General features: G+C 43.6%; 1 protein-coding gene across 1 annotated transcript in view; it reads left to right on the top strand.

The window, feature by feature from the left end:
- The window catches only part of hunk (hormonally up-regulated Neu-associated kinase), a 52,710-nt gene that overhangs the window by 12,981 nt on the left and 22,013 nt on the right, over positions 1 to 17,716 (top strand). Inside the window, exons 3-6 of the mRNA XM_080204334.1 lie at positions 1,220 to 1,275; positions 4,488 to 4,623; positions 6,276 to 6,403; positions 17,067 to 17,202. Of these exons, the coding sequence (XP_080060460.1) occupies positions 1,220 to 1,275; positions 4,488 to 4,623; positions 6,276 to 6,403; positions 17,067 to 17,202 (456 nt within the window). The remainder of the gene's footprint in view (positions 1 to 1,219; positions 1,276 to 4,487; positions 4,624 to 6,275; positions 6,404 to 17,066; positions 17,203 to 17,716) is intronic.

Here is a 17,716-nt window from a genome sequence, read left to right as displayed (position 1 = left end):
TGCAAATTAATTAATTTATTAACCTCTGGTTTAAAAATGAAGGGATGAATTTTCTGGAGACGGCAGAATTTCTGCCACTGGCATCAAGAGTGGGAGGCGATCACAACTTGGGACACTGGGAGGCATATTGCCATCAGCAGCAGCACATACGTACACCCACTCAGTGGGGAGGGTGAGTGAGGAAACAGCCAGAGACTGGGAGCAGGGTTTTCCCATCTTGGCTGCCACATAAATCATACCAGGTGAAGAAGGACCATGCAAAGATCTGCTGACCTCGGGCAGGACTTTCCGGTCTTGGGGGCGAGCATGGCCGGGATATCCCGCCCCAGAAAAGAGCTGGACATGCACACAACGACCCACTCACACTCTGGTTATTTTTTAATTCGTTAGTGTTGTGAGTGGGTGAGAGTGAGTAAGCAACCTGGGAGTAAGGCACACACAAAATCACTCATTCATACATTTATTCACATACTCACTCTGTCATTCACTGTCACTCACTCACTCACTCTGTCACTCACACTCATTCAATCACTCACTCATACACTCACACACTCACTCACTCACACACTCATACACTTACTTACTGCCACTCACGCTCTGTCACTCACTCACTCACTTATACACTTACTCTATTCACTCACTCATTCACTCTGTCACTCGTTCACTCACTGTCACTCACTCACTCACTCATACACTTATTCACTCACTCACTCACTCATTCACTGTTACTCACTCACGTGCTCACTCGCTGTCACTCACTCGCTTACTCACTCTGTCACTCACTTCCACATTTGGACCCTCACTCCCTCTCCCTCACTCCCACACTCACAAACACTCACTCACAATTCTGTGAGCCTGTCAGCAGCAAACTCAGGAGTGAAACAGCCTGTGATTGGAGGAGCTGCTCCTTGCAGAACCTTCCGTTTTATCCTATCCATTTGAGCAGAATTTGAAGAGTGTCTCTGGGGATCACATAGAGAGGCTAGGCAGTCTGTACTCCCCCGCTCCCCTCTGCCCCCACCCCGTCATGGGCTGAACATCGGATAAGCCTGTTCTGAACAATCCTCAAAGTTCCAACTCAGTATCATACATAATCTCTTTATTTGTGCCCCATACACTAAGACCTAGCTCATTAATATTAGCATTGTGCCATATTGTTAACTCCATGTTGCACTGTAACAGGCTTTCTGAATAAAGTTTCATTTCTTTGTTGTTGCAGGGATCTGAAGATTGAAAACCTTTTACTGGATGAAAAAAACAATCTAAAATTAATAGGTACGTCCTGACAGCAACTGTTCGGAGCTAAGTAGCTCTCAATTCAAAGGAAAATTGGAAGGGAAAACTGGATTCAAAAGATTCAGAGAAGTTAAACAAAAATTCAAACATTGTTCTGGGGGAAGGCAAAGGCAGAAATTGAAATTGGGAGGAGTCGAGACAAAATTACTAGAAATGTGAAGTAAGATCAGAATGCTAAGAAAGGCACATCATGTCAGATAGTATTCAACAAAGAAGAAGCACATTAATGCTTTGGATGGGATGTCTTAAGAAAAAGAACATACCCAAAATGTTGGCCTGTCTTTTCTCTATTAGATTCTGATTAACCTGCCGCGTATTTCAACATTTTCTGCTTTTTTTAAAATTTGAGTTGTTAAATCCATTTGGAATATTGTGAACAGTTTTGGGCCCTGTGTCTAAGGAAGGATGTGCTGGCCTTGGAAAGGGTCCAGAGGAGGTTCATAAAAATGATCCCTGAATGAAGAGCTTATTGTATGAGGAATGGTTGAGGACTCTGGATCTGCACTCATTGGAATTTAGAAGGATGAAGGGGGATCTTATTAAAACTTACAGGATACTGCGAGGCCTGGATAGAGTGGAGGTGGAGAGGATGTTTCCACTAGGAAAAACTAGAACCAGACAGCACAACCACAGGCTGAAGGGACAATCCTTTAAAACAGGAATGAGGAGGAGGAATTTCTTCAGCCAAGAGTGGTGAATCTGTGGAAGTCTTTGCCACAGAAGGCTGTGGAGGCCAAGTCACTGAGTGTCTTTAACACAGAGATAGATTGATTCTTGATTAATAAGGGGATCAGGGATTATGGGGAAAAGGCAGGAGAAAGGGGATGAGAAAAATATCAGCCATGATTGAATGGCAGAGTAGACTCAATGGGCTGAATGGCCTGATTCTGCTCCTATGTCTTACGGTCTTATGGGCTAAACAGTGAATTGTGAATTGTGTTCAGGGAAAATGACTAGAGTTCTGAGATTCATGAATGGTGAATTGGATCCTAGCTGTGAGAAATGAACTGGTGGCAATGGATGCAATTTATAATGACATAACAATATTTGCTGCACTTCACATGCTATGCATTCTGGAAGAAGTTATGTGACTCACAAGAAGCTATATAAATATACGGCCAGGATTTTACATTTGCCCAAGCAGGCACATTCCCGACCTGGAAGCAAAATCCTGACATCATTGTGCACTTAGAGTCACAGGAGTTTACAGCATAGAAATAGGCCCTTCAGTTCAACTTGTCCATGTCACCCAGTTTTTACCTCTAAGCTAGTCCCAATTTCCTGCATTTGGCCCATATCCTCTATACCCATCTTACCCACATAACAGTTTAAATGCTTTTTAATATACAAAATTATACCTGCCTCTACTACTGCATCTGACTGCTCGTTCCAGACACTTACAACCCTCTGTGTTAAAAAGTTGCCCCTCTGGGCCCTTTTGTGTCTCTTACCTTAAACCTGTGCTCTCTAGTTTTAGACTCCTCTACCTTTGGAAAAAGATGTTGACTATCTACCTTATCTATACCCCTCATTATTTTAGGAGTCCTCTATAAGACCACTCCTAAGCTCGAGGGGAAAAAAGTCCCAGTTAATTCAACCTCTCTTTATAACTCAAACTATCAAGTCTCAGTAGCATCCCCAGTAAATCTTTTCTGCACTCTTTCTAGTTTAATAGTATCCTTTCTATAATAGGGTGACTAGAACTGTGCACATATTCCAAAACTTGTCCGATATTTCAGCTGGCAGATACACGTGAGAGTCGGAGATACACCCTCTGACAATCAGGCAGCTTCTTTCACTCCATTAAGAGGAAGATTGAAGGTAATTTTACCTGGCCCATCTGCTTTTACAGTTGGTGTGCAGGCCAATTAGCCAGGTGGCCCTTGCCTTTGAGTTCGATCCAGGGCGGGATGAACTGTCTGAGCCGAAAATGGAATTGAAAAAGGCTGCCTGGGGACTGTGTTTTGTGCTGGAATGTGCTGCCGAGACACACTTTGCTTAATATTTCCGTATCTATTTATTTGCCAGAGTCAGCAGCTCCCTGAGAGAGCTCCACAGTGGCTATACCCACTGAGTGAGGGAGCACATTAGAAGCACCAGCCCACACACTCCCTTTGCTTAGCGCCCACCCTCCGCAAACAGCGGTCAGCCTTTCGCACAGCGCGATTTATGCCAGCTGCCAATAAATTGGACGGCCAAGGGAAATTGAGCTCTGAGGGTGACTGTGCTTGGTAACGAGTTTCCTGCTTGTTTCTACACCCGTTGAGCGCGTGCATCCGATGAGCGAAAATTTCTGCTCCAAATTTTACAATTAATTCTGTAAGCGAAAGAACCATGTTAAATATTAGCAGTCTAGCTCTCTGCTGCGAATGCAGAGTATTTTGGAATTTTTGGATCTTTAATTCAATTGTTTTTTCCAAATTTCTGAATTTTTAAAATCAAATGCAGATTGGGGCGGCGCGGCGACCCAGTGGTTAACACTGCTGTCTCACAGTGCCAGGGACCTGAGTTCAATTCCAGCCTCGGGTCACTGTCTGTGTGGAGTTCCCTGCATCTGTGGGGTTCCTCGCGGTGCTCTGATTTCCTCTCACACTCTGAAGGTGTGTGCGTTAGGTTGATTGGCCAGATTAAATTGCCCGTTAATGTCAGGGGGATTAACAGAGCAAATACATGGGGTTATGGAGCTAGGGCAAGGTGGGATTGGTGGTGCAGGCTCAATGGGCTGAATAGCCTCCCTCTGCACTGCAGGGATTCTATGATTCTATGACATTCAGATTCAGAAATCAGCAAGGAAGCAACATCTTAGAATAAATACAAACAGATTCAGGATGACACAGAGATCTTGGCCTATATTTTCTAGTACTACCTGCCGTGGGAATCACTGCGGGCAGGATTGGTAATTTGACAGACAAGCAAAAGGTCTGTTGACTTTGGGGGGGGGGGTGAATTTTTAGCCCCGGGGCAGGCTGGACCAGAATATTCCATCCCTTGCTGAACATGGAATTCGACTACTTAAGTTTACTAGGGGATTTTTAATGACTGATTCTAATTTTAAGAGGCTGTGAACTGACAAGACTAAGAAAATGAATGTTTTTGCATTTGGTCCATGTATACTAATCGTGAGATTGTGAGTCTGATTGTATTGTACAAGTGCACCTTCATCTTGATATTTCTTCTCTTGGATTCACCAGATTTCGGACTGAGTAACTGTGCTGGTATATTGGGCTATTCTGATCCTTTCAGCACTCAGTGTGGGAGTCCGGCCTACGCAGCACCAGAGCTTTTAGCATGCAAGAAATACGGTCCCAAAGTGGACATATGGTCGATGTAAGTGCTTTACCATTTTCGAAATTGAGTTTAAACAATACTCAATCAGTGAAAACTTTATCATCTTGTCTTACTCTGATTGGGTGCATTAGCCATTTTAAATTCTTCCTCAGTGTACCCAATCAGGTGCCAGATTGTGACGACTAGGGGAGTTTCACAGTAACTTCATTGCAGTGTTAATGTAAGACTACTTGTGACAGTAAGTAAACTTTAAACCCCCACGAGGTCGATGGGGAATTACCAACTGATCTCTCCTTACGGCCCATTGAGTACAGATTCCCTTGGCAACAGGCCCAGGACTAGGCCTGCTGAATTATAACCCCAAGCAGGGACTAGTTTGTACTCCATGGTAGTGGCTTTACTTTGCATTCTGTAATAAATTAAGTTCCTTCCCCATCAGGCTTCCTGAATCATTACAGTTACTCTTTAACATTATTATACCTTTATGTTGATTAAGGTTTGGACGCTTATTTTGCATTAATGACAGGAACATAAGATTTAGGAGCAGGAGTGTGCCATGATATTTTTCCAGATAAATGCTGTTTGCAGTTTTTTTTAAGTGTGTTAGGCCCTGAATCATGTTTTACAGAGATGTGAAGGTTGGGTGGATTGGCCATGCTAAATTGCTCCTTAGTGTCCCAAGTTGTGTGGTTTAGGAGGTTTGATAAAGTAAATGTGTGGGGTTACTGGGATAGGGTCTGGATAAGATGCTCGGTCTGAGAGTCAGTGCAGACTCGATGGGCTAAGTGGCACTGTAGAAATCTACTGTCCCAGTTCAATTTGAATGGCATTCCTAATCGTCTAAATCTTTCCCTCAAAAATCCTAAACAAGCTTCAATGTCCAATAATGGTGATTTTTAAAATTTTTAGCTAATGTCAGTATTACATACATAATCACAAGAGATTGAAGGAGGAGCAGACCATCTGGCCCACCAAAACTACTCCACCATTTAGTGTGATCAGGGTTACATTTAGGCTTCAACTCCATTTCCCTGCCCACTCCCTATATCCCTTAATTCCCTGAAAGATCGAAGGTCTGTCTATCTCAGCCTTAAATATAGACCAGGATTTTCTCACCTTTTGTGGTGGGACCTGTCATGGGAGATTTGGCAGTCCAGCCACAGCCATAGTAACAATTCACAGAATTCCAAAAGATTCACAACCTTACGAGTGAAGACATTTTTCCTTCTCACAGTCCTAAATGATTTAACCCCTTATCCTGAAATTGTGTGCTATGTTCTAGATTGCCAACCAGGAGAAACAACCTCTCCGAACCTTGTATGTTTCAACAAAACCAGCTCGCATTCTCCTAGACTCAAGAGAATTCACGACTCCTGCATTTAAGACAGAGGTCCTTGATTGGTTAAGGGATCAAAGGTTATGGGGGAAAAGCCAGGAGAATGGGGTTGAGAAACATATCAGTCATGATCGAATGGCGGAAGAGACCTCGATAGGCCGAATGGCCTCATTCTGCTCCTATATTTTATGTCCCTGCGCTGTGTTCATGGCCTGGTTCAGCTGTAGATTCACAATGAATGTGAGTTCTCAGCGATTGGGGAAGGTGTTAGATCATGGGCTGAGTTAGGATGGGGCCGAGGGGAGGGAGTAAGTGATAAGGTGGCACGTGCTAAAATTTTAATTTTTCTTTTTAGCGGTGTGAATACTTATGCCATGCTGACTGGTACTTTGCCATTTACGGTGGAGCCATTCAGCCTGAGAGCTTTGCATCAGAAAATGGTGGATAAAGACCTTAATCCCCTACCTGCCCACCTCTCATCAGGTAAGATGTAAGAATTTACTATGGGTTCAGGCGTCTCAACATTTTAAAGGAAAGCCTCAACTAGGAGATCCAGTTATCAATTTGTGTTTTGACTTTATATAAATTTAACTTGCATACCTGATCTCAGGCCTGGAGCAGCATTTTAGTTGAACATTTCCTGTGTCAGGGTAGTGGATGTTTTTTTTTGGTCTTCAGTTGCAATTTTTTCAGGTGTCATTTTAGTACAGATGCCTCAGAGAATGATTTGTCCGGGTAGTGTGAGCAGTCAACTTGAAGACAGGCCTCTCTCAATGAAGCTCTATCTGATGCGGAGAGAAGAGGAAGGTTGGCCTAGAATGCCTTAAGGCCAACCTAACAAAAAATAAAAGTAATTTGATTTGATTTATTATTGTCCCACATATTAGCATACAGTGAAAAGTAATGTTTCTTGCACGCTATACAGTTAGAGCACACTGTTCATAGAGGAGGAAATGAGAGATTGCTGAATATAGTATTACAGACATAGTTACGGTGTAGAGAAAAATCAACTTAATGCAAGGTAGGTCCATCCAAAAGTGTGACAGCAGCAGGAAAGAAGCTGTTCTTGAGTCAGTTGGTACATGACCTCAGGCGTTTGTATCTTTTTTCCGATGGAAGAAGGTGGAAGAGAGTATGTCCGGGGTGTGTGGGGTCCTTAATTATGCTGGCTGCTTTGCAGAGGAGTGGGAAGTGTAGACAGAATCAATGGATGGGAGGCTGGTTTGCATGATGGATTAGGCTATGATCACAATCTTTTGTAGTTTCTTGCAGTCTTCGTCACAGCAGGAGCCATACCAACCTGTGATACATCTAGGAAGAAGGTTTCTTTGGGGCATATGTAAAAGTTGGTGAGAGCTGACATGCCAATTTTCCTTAGTCCTCTGAGAAAGTCCCTAATGGTTCTATGATGAACCATTAGAGGCATTGGTGGGCTTTCTTAACTACAGTGTTCGCATGGGAGAACCAAGACAGGTTGTTGGTGATCTGGACATCTAAAAACATAAAGCTTTCAACCTTTTCTACTTTGTCTCAGTTTATATAGACAGGGTCATGTTCTCCTCCACGCTTCCTGAAGTCGATGACTATTTTCTTTGTTTTGTGAACATTGGGAGTATCCAAGTATCCTCTGGAGCAATGTTAACACATATCTTCATTTCAAAAATGGATAAAAAAGTATAATTTTTTCTCTACCTTCTCTTGAAAGCATTGCCTCCTTGTTGGGATATGATTTTCAAAAAAAAGTATCTGTTTATTATTTTTACTCCATCCTTAAAGTTACAAAGCCAAAGCTCAGAGTGGACCAGGCAAACCCAAATCCATTCCTTGCTTGCTTCGAAAACTAAACTCAAATTCCAATTGAATCCAATTCATGGTCCCCACAAGACAGACAAACAAGCTGAGACGATGCACCCTATCTTGGGTTTGATCTGATGTTTGATCTTAGCCAAAAGACCGAGAAGCGGTCATTAAGCCTTGAGTGTGTGTGTTGACAATCAACTTAACGGTAGGTGAAATGCAACCAGGCTTAATTTTGTCCTCACACACAGTTACTTTCAGAAGGGGCCACCATATGGTGACCATGAGCAGTTACATTGGCTAATTTTCTTCTTCCTAATGCAAGAGAACTGAGACCAATTGTGGAAATCCCACCTGTTGCATGACAGAAGGTTAGGCAACTAAGCATAGGCTGGAGATGAACTAGTCACCTTCTTCGCTTAAATGGATCAACTACTCACCAGCTAAACTATGGGTTTCCTCTGGTTGCTCTGGTTGCCTCCCACAGTCCAAAGATGTGTGGGTTAGGTGGATTGGCCATGCTAAATTGCCCCTTTGTGTCAGTGGGACTAGCAGGGTAAATGCATGGGGTTATGGGGATAGAGCCTGGGTGGGATTGTGCTTGATCCAGACTCAGTGGGCCGAATGGCCTCCTTCAGTACTGTAGGATTTTATGATGAACCATTATGGGGACTACCACTGTATTCTTAATAAGAAATAGCTGAACTCAGTGACTGAGTCACGATTAAACTGTGCACGGCATATGGGTATCACTGGCAAGGCCAGCATTTATTGCCAATCTATAATATTTTAAAATTTATTATTTTCACATGTGTTGGTATACAACGAAAAGTATTGTTTCTTGTGTGCTACACAGGCATAGCACACCATTCATAGAGAAAGAAAGAAGAAACTGCAGAATGTAGTATTACAGTCATCACTAGAGTGTAGAGAAAGATCAACTTCATGTGAGGTAGGTCCATTCAAAAGTCTAATGGAAGCAGGAAAGAAGCTTTTTTCTAGCAGAAGGAGGTGGAAGAGAGAATGTCCGGTGTGTGTGGATTCCTTAATTCTGCTGGCTGTTCTGCCGAGACAGCGAGAAGTGAAGACAGAGTCAATGGATGGGAGGCTTTCGTCCTTGTGAAGGTGCTCAACGGCATGGCATTTGAGATTCACCTCACTGTCAGAGAAATTATAGTATCAAGTATGCAGCAAGCTAATGTGAATCAATTGAACAACCGTGAATCATTTCAACAACTTGTGAAGGTTGGCTAAGCTGACACTCCTTTGTTGCTTGCTTGGAGCATCTGAGGAATGTAAACGTAGTGGGTCAGAATTTGAAGGTTGGCTACATAAAATGAGTGCTTTTCAGCACATAGAACTCCCCCAGCAAGCACCTTGCGATTCACAATAATTTAATAACATCTGAGGGCAACGCACGAGCACCATTTCCAAGACAGATTGAATCCAGAAGCACGTAAACACCAAAAAAGAAACAGAACGCAGACAAATGTGGTTTTGCATGTTGAAAGGGATCTTATTCTCCGTCACTTTTCAATTTTTATTCTGTGCATGTTCTAACCGAGAGTGGTCACTAACCTTCCAATGAGGCTCACAATCTGAGCATTGACTTGCTCAAGAGCCACGTTCACAGATTGGTTATGAACAACCACAGCAGATCTACTTTACTGCAGTTTGATTTTTTAAGCACAGTTTAGCTTGGAGTCTGATTTTAAATCTTGTTTGAGTGGATAGGTTGTGAATGGGTTAAAATCATGCCCAATTTCCTTCTCCTGCTCCTTCCAAACTGTTGACTGCAGTAACATGGTTATATCTGGAGGTGTTGTGGCACAGTGACTCTTACCTCTAAGCCAAAAGCTCCAGATTCCAGACCCACACCAGGATGTGACAGTCAAGGAAGCTGCGTTTATAACGCAGCCATTACAGGTGGAATATTATCCTGCAAATGCCTCCAACACATGCCAGTGACAGGCAGCTTGAGTGGGACCAATTCCTGGTCAGACGTGGGACAGAAAAAATCTCCACCACATTATCCATAGCTCCCATTATCCATGGCTCCAGACTGCAACAAGCACTAGAACTGGAATGGAATGGATTTGGTTTGCCTGGTCCACTCTCAGCTTTGGCTTTGTAACTTTAAGGTAGCATTTTAAACATTTTAAAAAAAGACTGTTGTTTTGAAAATCATATTCCAAAAAGGAGGCAATACCTTCAAGAGAGGATGGGCAAAAAATTGTACTTTTTCATCCAATTTTGAAAGGAAGATATGTGTTGTTACTACTCCAGAGGATACTTCATTTTTTGTTAGGTTGGCTTTAAGCCATTCTCAGTCAATCTCCTCTCTCCTCTCCACATCAGATATGAGCTTTATTGAGAGTGGCCTGTCTTCAAGTTGACTGCTCACCCTCATTATCTGGACAGATCCGTCAGTCTCTCCATTTTGCTGGCCAGCATGGGACTCTCGCACTGCGGCCCGCACAAGCACTCCTGGACCGGCTCCGATCACCTCCTGCCCCCGGAGCGCCGCGATCTCCCGCCCATGTCCGCACCCCCTCCCCCCCTCCCACCCCCCCACCCTCAGCAGTGGTGTTCCCCCATCCTGCCAGACCACTCCCACTGATTCCGCCCACATTAGGCCCCACGCCGTGGCCACGTCCACTCTCCAGGCGGGGTGGGAGGTGCTATCGGGCCTGGAGGACTCTGTGCTGGGCCCAATAATGACATTTAAGATACATTAAAAAAAATTTAAATAACTTACCTGTCTTCCTGCCAGTTTCCAGTGCGGTCCTGAATGCACTTTTTCTCCAACTGTGGAAGACGCACGTGCATCAGGAACGCATGCACGAATCTCGCGAAATGGTCGACACGCGATTCTCCCATCCTGACCCACACGTTTTTTGCTCCATTGGGTTGGGAGAATTGCTCCTTATATCTTTCATTTTATATAGGCCAGAATTTTCCTGCTGTTCACTCCGGCGGAATTCTCTGGTCTCCGGTTGGGGGGCAGGGGGAGCAAATGGCCGGAAAATTCCAGCCATTGACTCCATATCACCAATCCACTGCTCCAATGTCCTTTTTGGTGATGGAAAGTTTTCAATGATGGTTCATTTTCTTTCTGTTCCTGAGACTAGAAAAATATCCATTCTGATCTAGTTCTTCATCTCCGTTTTAATATCCATTTCCAAACAGTCTTTGTCCCATGGGGTGTACAGCTCACCTTAAAAACTCTGGTTTGACCTCAGCTGGTGTTATGTGTCCAACTCATCCAGTGCTGCTGCTGAGTTGTCTCTGAGTAGGAAGTGCTTTCCCTTACTTTAACATTAAAGTTTATTTATTAGTGTCACAAGTAGGCTTACATTAACACTGCAGTGAAGTTACTGTGAAAATCCCCTAGTCGCCACACTCCGGGACCTGTTCGGGTACAATGAGGGAGAATTTAGCATGGCCAATCCACCTAACCAGCGAGTCTTTCGGATTGTGGGAGGAAACCGGAGCACCCAGAGGAAACCCATGCAGAAATGGGGAGAACATGCAGACTCAGCACAGACTGTCATCCAAGGCTGGAATTGACCCTGGGTCCCGAGTGCTGTGAAGTAGCAGTGCTAACCACTGTGCCCATAATGCAGCACAGAAAGAGGTCATGCGTATTCCGAGCTCTTTCAGAGGGGCCTGGTTGAGATTGTGAGATCGGCGTAGGGGGAGGATTCCCCAGAGAGCAAAGAATTTAACTCTTGCTTCTGAAATTTGTTTGGTTCTGCTAGTGATGGCAAGAAATGGATGTCTTTTCACTGCGTTGACAAAGTCATCAACACATAGCGAAGGTGTCTGGGAAACCATGATATTACCACACAAAACCGTTGAAATCCTTGTGCCCCATATCACAGCATTACCCGAATAACTCCAAAATCCAATGTGGAAAAAGCGCAACTAAATTTCACCCAATGCTATGAAATTCATTCCAATTAGTTGGCCTCATTTTATGGTAGGTGAGATCTGTCAGATGCTATCAGTTTCAACAACTGATACACCGTGGAACCTACTGGAGCACTGTCATAATGAGTCATGTCAAGGCTGACTATAAATAATATGATCCCACTGTGCCTGGAGTCTGTTTTAAATTTATGTCACTTCACTTTCTCATTGTGTTAAACAAAGCAAAGTGGATCCAGACATGGACTAATAGTCTTTATCAAGCCACTATTTTTTTAGGAAGAGGCCATAATGTATGACATATGTTACAGATTTTTCCATTTTATAGCTAGGAATTTTGTTATGTTTTATACATATAACTGCTAACAGGGGACAAAGTACGGGCCACGGCAGGAAATCTTAAAAGCTGATATTTTGAATATTTTACTGAAGCGTTAGTTGTAATTTTATTGAGGTGGCAGTTTCTTTACTGCAATTAGTTTCCTTCGCCATAGTAGCAGATTCCCATGATGACACCCCAGCTGAATTCAGCTATTTCCTAGTGCATCTGTGGAATTTAATGCCCTCTCTCAAAGCCAGTTTGGAGGTGGGTGCATTTAATTATATGAGAGGGTACTGGGTGAAGACACCACCCCATCAAGGTAAGGCAATCATCATGCAGGAAGTCTGTTGTGGACCCCCAGGATGGCATCACCCTGCCCCTTCTGTCACTGGTTGACAGGGTTGTTAAGAAGGCGTACGGTGTGTTAGCTTTTATTGGTAGAGGGATCGAGTTTCAGAGCCATGAGGTCATATTGCAACTGTACAAAACGCTGGTGCGGCTGCACTTGGAGTATTGCGTACAGTTCTGGTCATTGCATGATAAGAAGAATGTGGAAGCATTGGAAAGGGTGCAGAGGAGATTTACCAGGATGTTGCCTGGTATGGTGGGAAGGTCATATGAGGAAAGGCTGAGGGACTTGAGGCTGTTTTCGTTAGTGAGAAGAAGGTTAAGAGGTGACTTAATAGAGGCACATAAGATGATCAGAAGGTTAGATAGGGTGGACAGTGAGAGCTTTTTCCTCATATGGAAATGGCTAGCACGAGGGGATTTGGTTTAAGTTGAGGGGTGATAGATACAGGACAGATGTCAGAGGTAAGTTCTTTACTCAGAAGAGTAGTAAGAGTGTGGAATGCCCTGCCTGCAACAGTAGTGGACTCACCAACATTAAGGGCATTTAAATGGTCATTTGATAAACATATGGATGATATTGGAATAGTGTATGTTAGATGGGCTTTAGATTGGTTTCACGGGTCGGCGCAACATCGAGGGCCGAAGGGCCTGTACTGCGCTCTAATGTTCAATGTCACCCCCTCCTCCCTCTACCCACACACACCCGGCCCTCATGATCTCATCCTTAACCGCACCCCCCTCCCCCCTCACCTGTGACTTGTGACCCTCGCTGATCCTGGATCCCTGACAGCTGTCATTATTGGCAGCAACTACTACTCCCCAGTGGCACTGCCTGCAATGAATAGCTTCTGACTTCTGCATGCCCAGCACCCCTCAAGGGATTGGATTTACACCTGTGGGTCACTTGAAATGGCACGGCGGCACAGTGGTTAGCACTGCTGCCTCATAGCACCAGGGACTCAGGTTCAATTCCAGCCTCAGGTCACTGCCTGTGTGGAATGTGCACATTCTCCCCGTGTCTGCGTGGGTTTCCTCCAGGTGCTCCGGTTTTCTCCCACAATCCAAAGATGTGTGGGTTAGGTGATTGGCCATGTTAAATCAATCCTAATGTCAGGGGGATTAGCAGTGTAAATATGTGGGGTTACAGGAATAGGTCCTGGGTGGGATTGTTGTCAGTGCAGACTTGATGGGCCAAATGGCCTCTTTCTGCACTTTAGGGATTCTATGATTCTTTGATCCGTGGACAGCCCACCACTGATCACATAAGAACCTGACTGACACTTAATATGGTGCATCTACCCCATAGGAAGCAGTATGGAGCTCTCTCTGAGTCTCTAGTCAGCAGGCAAAGCCCCTGTTATCTGAATTAAGACCTGCTCCATGAATTTTCCATATTCAAGGAGGCAGATACATCGGTCTGTCGGTCTGCATCGGTCTGTCCTCTTCATCACTAACCCCAGACATACTCCTTTCCACCTTCTGTCAGGAAAAAGATACAAAATCCTGAGATCCTAATCAAGAACTAGGATGCTACCAGGACTTGATGGTTTAAGTTGTAAGGGGAGGCTGGATAGACTGGGACTTTTTTCACTGAAGTGTAGAGGCTTAGGGGTGATCTTGTAGAGGACTATAAAATAATGAGGGGCAGAGATCTGCTAGATAGTCAATATGTTTTCCCAAAAGTAGGGGAGTCTAAAACTAGAGGGCATAATTTTAAGGTGAGAGGGGAGAGATATAAAAGGGTCCAGAGGGCAACTTTTTCCCACAGAGGGTGGTGATTATCTGGAATGAGCTGCCAGAAGCAGTAGTAGAGATGGGTATAATTTTGTCTTTTAAAAATTATAGATAGTTGATTCTTAAGATAGGTGTAGAGGGATATGGGCCAAATGGGGGCAATTGGGACTAGCTTAGTGGTTAAAAAAAAGAGCGGCATGGACAAGTTGGGCCAAAGAACCTGTTTCCATGCTGTAAACCTCTATGACTCTATGACTCAGCTTCCTCTCTGCTGCCATCAGACTTTTGAATGGACCTACCATATATTAGCTGATCTTTCTCCTCATCTAGCTGTTACTGCAACACTATATTCTGCACACTCTCCTTTCTATCTTGCTTATGTACTCTATGAGTGGTATGTTTTGCATGTATAGCGTGCAAGAAACGTTACTTTTCACAGCATCCCAAAACGTGTGATGATAATAAATCAAATTGAATCTCTGTGAAGAAGATGTGTTTCTATTTTCATAACCCAGGTTTCCCAATGCCTTCCCTCATCTCCAAATTAAAGGATGATGGAATGGAGGCAGGAAATCAGCAGAGAAAGAAACTTGTAAAAGTATTTTCCTGCACACTGAACTCCCCCTTTAACACAGCGGTTCTCTTAAGAGATTTTTTTTAATGCTACGGAACAAAATTATACCAAATTATTCTGCTTATAAATATGTGGACAAAGCTGTGGCAAAGCAGAACGCCTGGCATTTTGCCCTTGCCACTCTACCAGTGTTACTATTTTAGTTGTGGCCGGAGGCATTGTGGTGGCCCAGTGTATTGGAATAGTAGCAGATGTTTGGTATTAGGGCAGTGCTGAGGTGCAGATTCCAAGTGGAGGAGATGGGTCTTACTGAATAGTTAAAATAGCACCAGTGTTTTATGCCACAGGCATGTCTGCAGTGGCGTGAATATATTAAAAATTAAGCCATAGTTTGTAAGTCAAGGACGGATTCATTGAAGACTATTTGCTTCTTTTAGCATTTAGGACCCATTCGTTCTTGTTTATGTTGTTTTAATTCCCTTTCTGTCAGATGGCCAAAACCCTTTATTTCCAGTCGATTTGAGAATCACTTCAATTCTTTTCATTAAATAAGGAATATGTTTCTTTGCCTTCTTCCCTTACATGTTCACAGTATTAAGTGGTGGCATGGAATATTAGCACATGAAAGCATCTACATACATTGCATAATGTAGGTTTGACCATCTACGCTGGACTATGGGATGCTACCGCAAGGCTATTCCTTTCTTGCAGGGAAACAAGTAACCCAAAGGCATAGGCTGGCCAATGTCTGTCTAAGGACAGCATTGATGGAGGCTTGGGAAGAGAATTCACCTGTCAGAAATCACAGCAACATTTAGTGAATGGCAGGGAGAAACAGGAGAGTAATAAATGGAAGAGAGAAGAAACTTTACCCTTAAATGAAATTGTATTGCTGCAATACTCAGCTTTATTTAGGAGAGACAGTTGTGTAGTGGTAATGTCACTGGACTAATAATCCAGAGACCCAGGGCAATGGTGTGAGGATCTGGGTTCAAATCCCACCATGGTAAATGGTGAAATTTGAATTCAATCTCGAATTAAAAGTCTATTGAGGATAATGAAACCATTTTAGCACAGTGGTTAGCACTGCTGCCTGACAGGCCAGGAACCTGGGTTTGATTCCTGGCTTGGGTCACTGCCTGTATGGAGTTTGCACATTCTTCGGTTGCTCTGGTTTCCTCCCCCATTCCGAAAGACATGCTGGTTAGGTGCATTGTCCTGAACAGGTGCCATACTGTGGCATTTTGGGAATTCCACAGTAACTTCATTGCACTGTTAATGTAAGCCTTACTTGTGACTAATAAATAAACATTAAACTTTGTCGATTGTTGTAAAAACCCATCTGCTCCACTAATGTCCTTTAGGCAAGGAAATCTGCCATCCTTACCTGGTCTGGCCTACATGTGACTCCAGAGCCACAGCAATGTGATTGACTCGTAAAAGCCCTCAGGGATAGGCATCAAATGCTGGCCCAGCCAGCGATGCCCACATTCCATGAACAAATTAAGTAAAATTGAAATCTACTGAAAGCAATGTTGCAAGCTGGAAATGGTGAATATAGGTATTTTTAAAGTCAGGGTTAATAAATTTCAAATCTGACAGGTGAACCCTTGCATGCTTCCTTTATGCAGTTAATATTGATAATATTATTTGCCGGTTGTGTGTGTTCATATAAAAATTGGTAAATTTATAGGGTGTATTTTCCCATCCCACTTGTCACGGGAATTGTAGTGGGGCAGAAATGGAGAGGGGGGGAAATCATGCAAAGGTCTGTTGACCCGGGATTGCCCAACCTTGGGGAGAGCACGGCCAGAAAATCCCCCTTATGTATTTAAAAGTTAAAGTTTATTTATTAGTCACAAGTAAGGCTTACATTAATATTGCAATGACTGTGAAATTCCCTGAGTTGCTGTTCAGGTGAATGCACCTAACCGACATGTCTTTGGACTGGAGCACCCGGAGGAAACCTACGCAGGCATGGGAAAGAAGCGCAAACTCTACACAAACAGTGACCCAAGCTGGGAATCGAACCCCAGTCCCTGGCATTGCGAGGCAGCAGTGCTAACCACTGTGCCACCGTGCCTCCTTTTTAACATATTACACAGAAACTGATGTAATTTTATAGCCATGACTGAAGTTTAATTTGTATAATTAAGGCTGCAACACTCTAGTTTAATCCTAAACAGGGCTTGAAACTCGCTTCTGTTAACAATGTAAAATGTGGCTGAATTAAAGCTCCTTGAAAACAATGTGAGGCATGACATCAAGTTGGCAAAGAAGGTGTGTCACAAACTGAAATCATTAATTTAAAGATGTTAAGTGTAGGCCTTGAATGTGTTTTCTTTTTGTGTGTAAACTATACAATATCAAATCCTTTAGCATTTTTAATCTGAATAGATAGATCAATTGTATGATCATTTCCATTATTGTTTTTCCAGCTGCTGTCAACTTTCTACGATCTTTACTTGAACCTGACCCTATTAAACGGCCCAATATTCAACAAGTACTGGCTAATCTCTGGCTGAATGACAACTATCCAGGGACACCTCCATGCATCAGCGCTTACCCAGATCGGTAAGGTGTAATGAGCCACTGTTGAGAGACTCTGTATGTTTTGATTGGTAGGATGAGGCCCCCCACCCCGCACCATAGCAGCAGGTATTCTATTGCTTGATTATGCAGAAGCATTTGATGGTGGTCTTGAAGAATCCCAGCACACTCTGAGCTGGAGGAGGAAACATGCAGATAGGATAAATGAGAGAGAAAGGGAAATGTCAGCTCTGGATTCCTATACTGGTCTTCAGCTGAGGCAGGCTATCCGCGTCAACAATTAAAATAAAGTTTATTTATTAGTCACAAGTAAGGCTTACATTAACAGTGCAATGAAGTTGCTGTGGAATTCCCCTAGTCCAGGTCAATGCACCTAACCAGCATGCCTTTCAGACAGTGGGAGGAAACTGCAGCAAACCCATGCAGACACAGGGAGAACGTGCAAACTCTACACAGGCAGTGAACCAAGCCAGTAATCGAACCCAGGTCCCTGGTGCTGTAAGACAGCAGTACTAACCACAGTGCCATTATCCTTGAA

The sequence above is a fragment of the Carcharhinus amblyrhynchos genome, chromosome 15 (assembly GCF_965287045.1).
Source record: "Carcharhinus amblyrhynchos chromosome 15, sCarAmb.v2.hapA, whole genome shotgun sequence".
Taxonomy (NCBI): Eukaryota; Metazoa; Chordata; class Chondrichthyes; order Carcharhiniformes; family Carcharhinidae; genus Carcharhinus; species Carcharhinus amblyrhynchos.
Note: the sequence above shows the minus strand (reverse complement) of the source record. Positions and strands in the feature narration are given on the sequence as shown.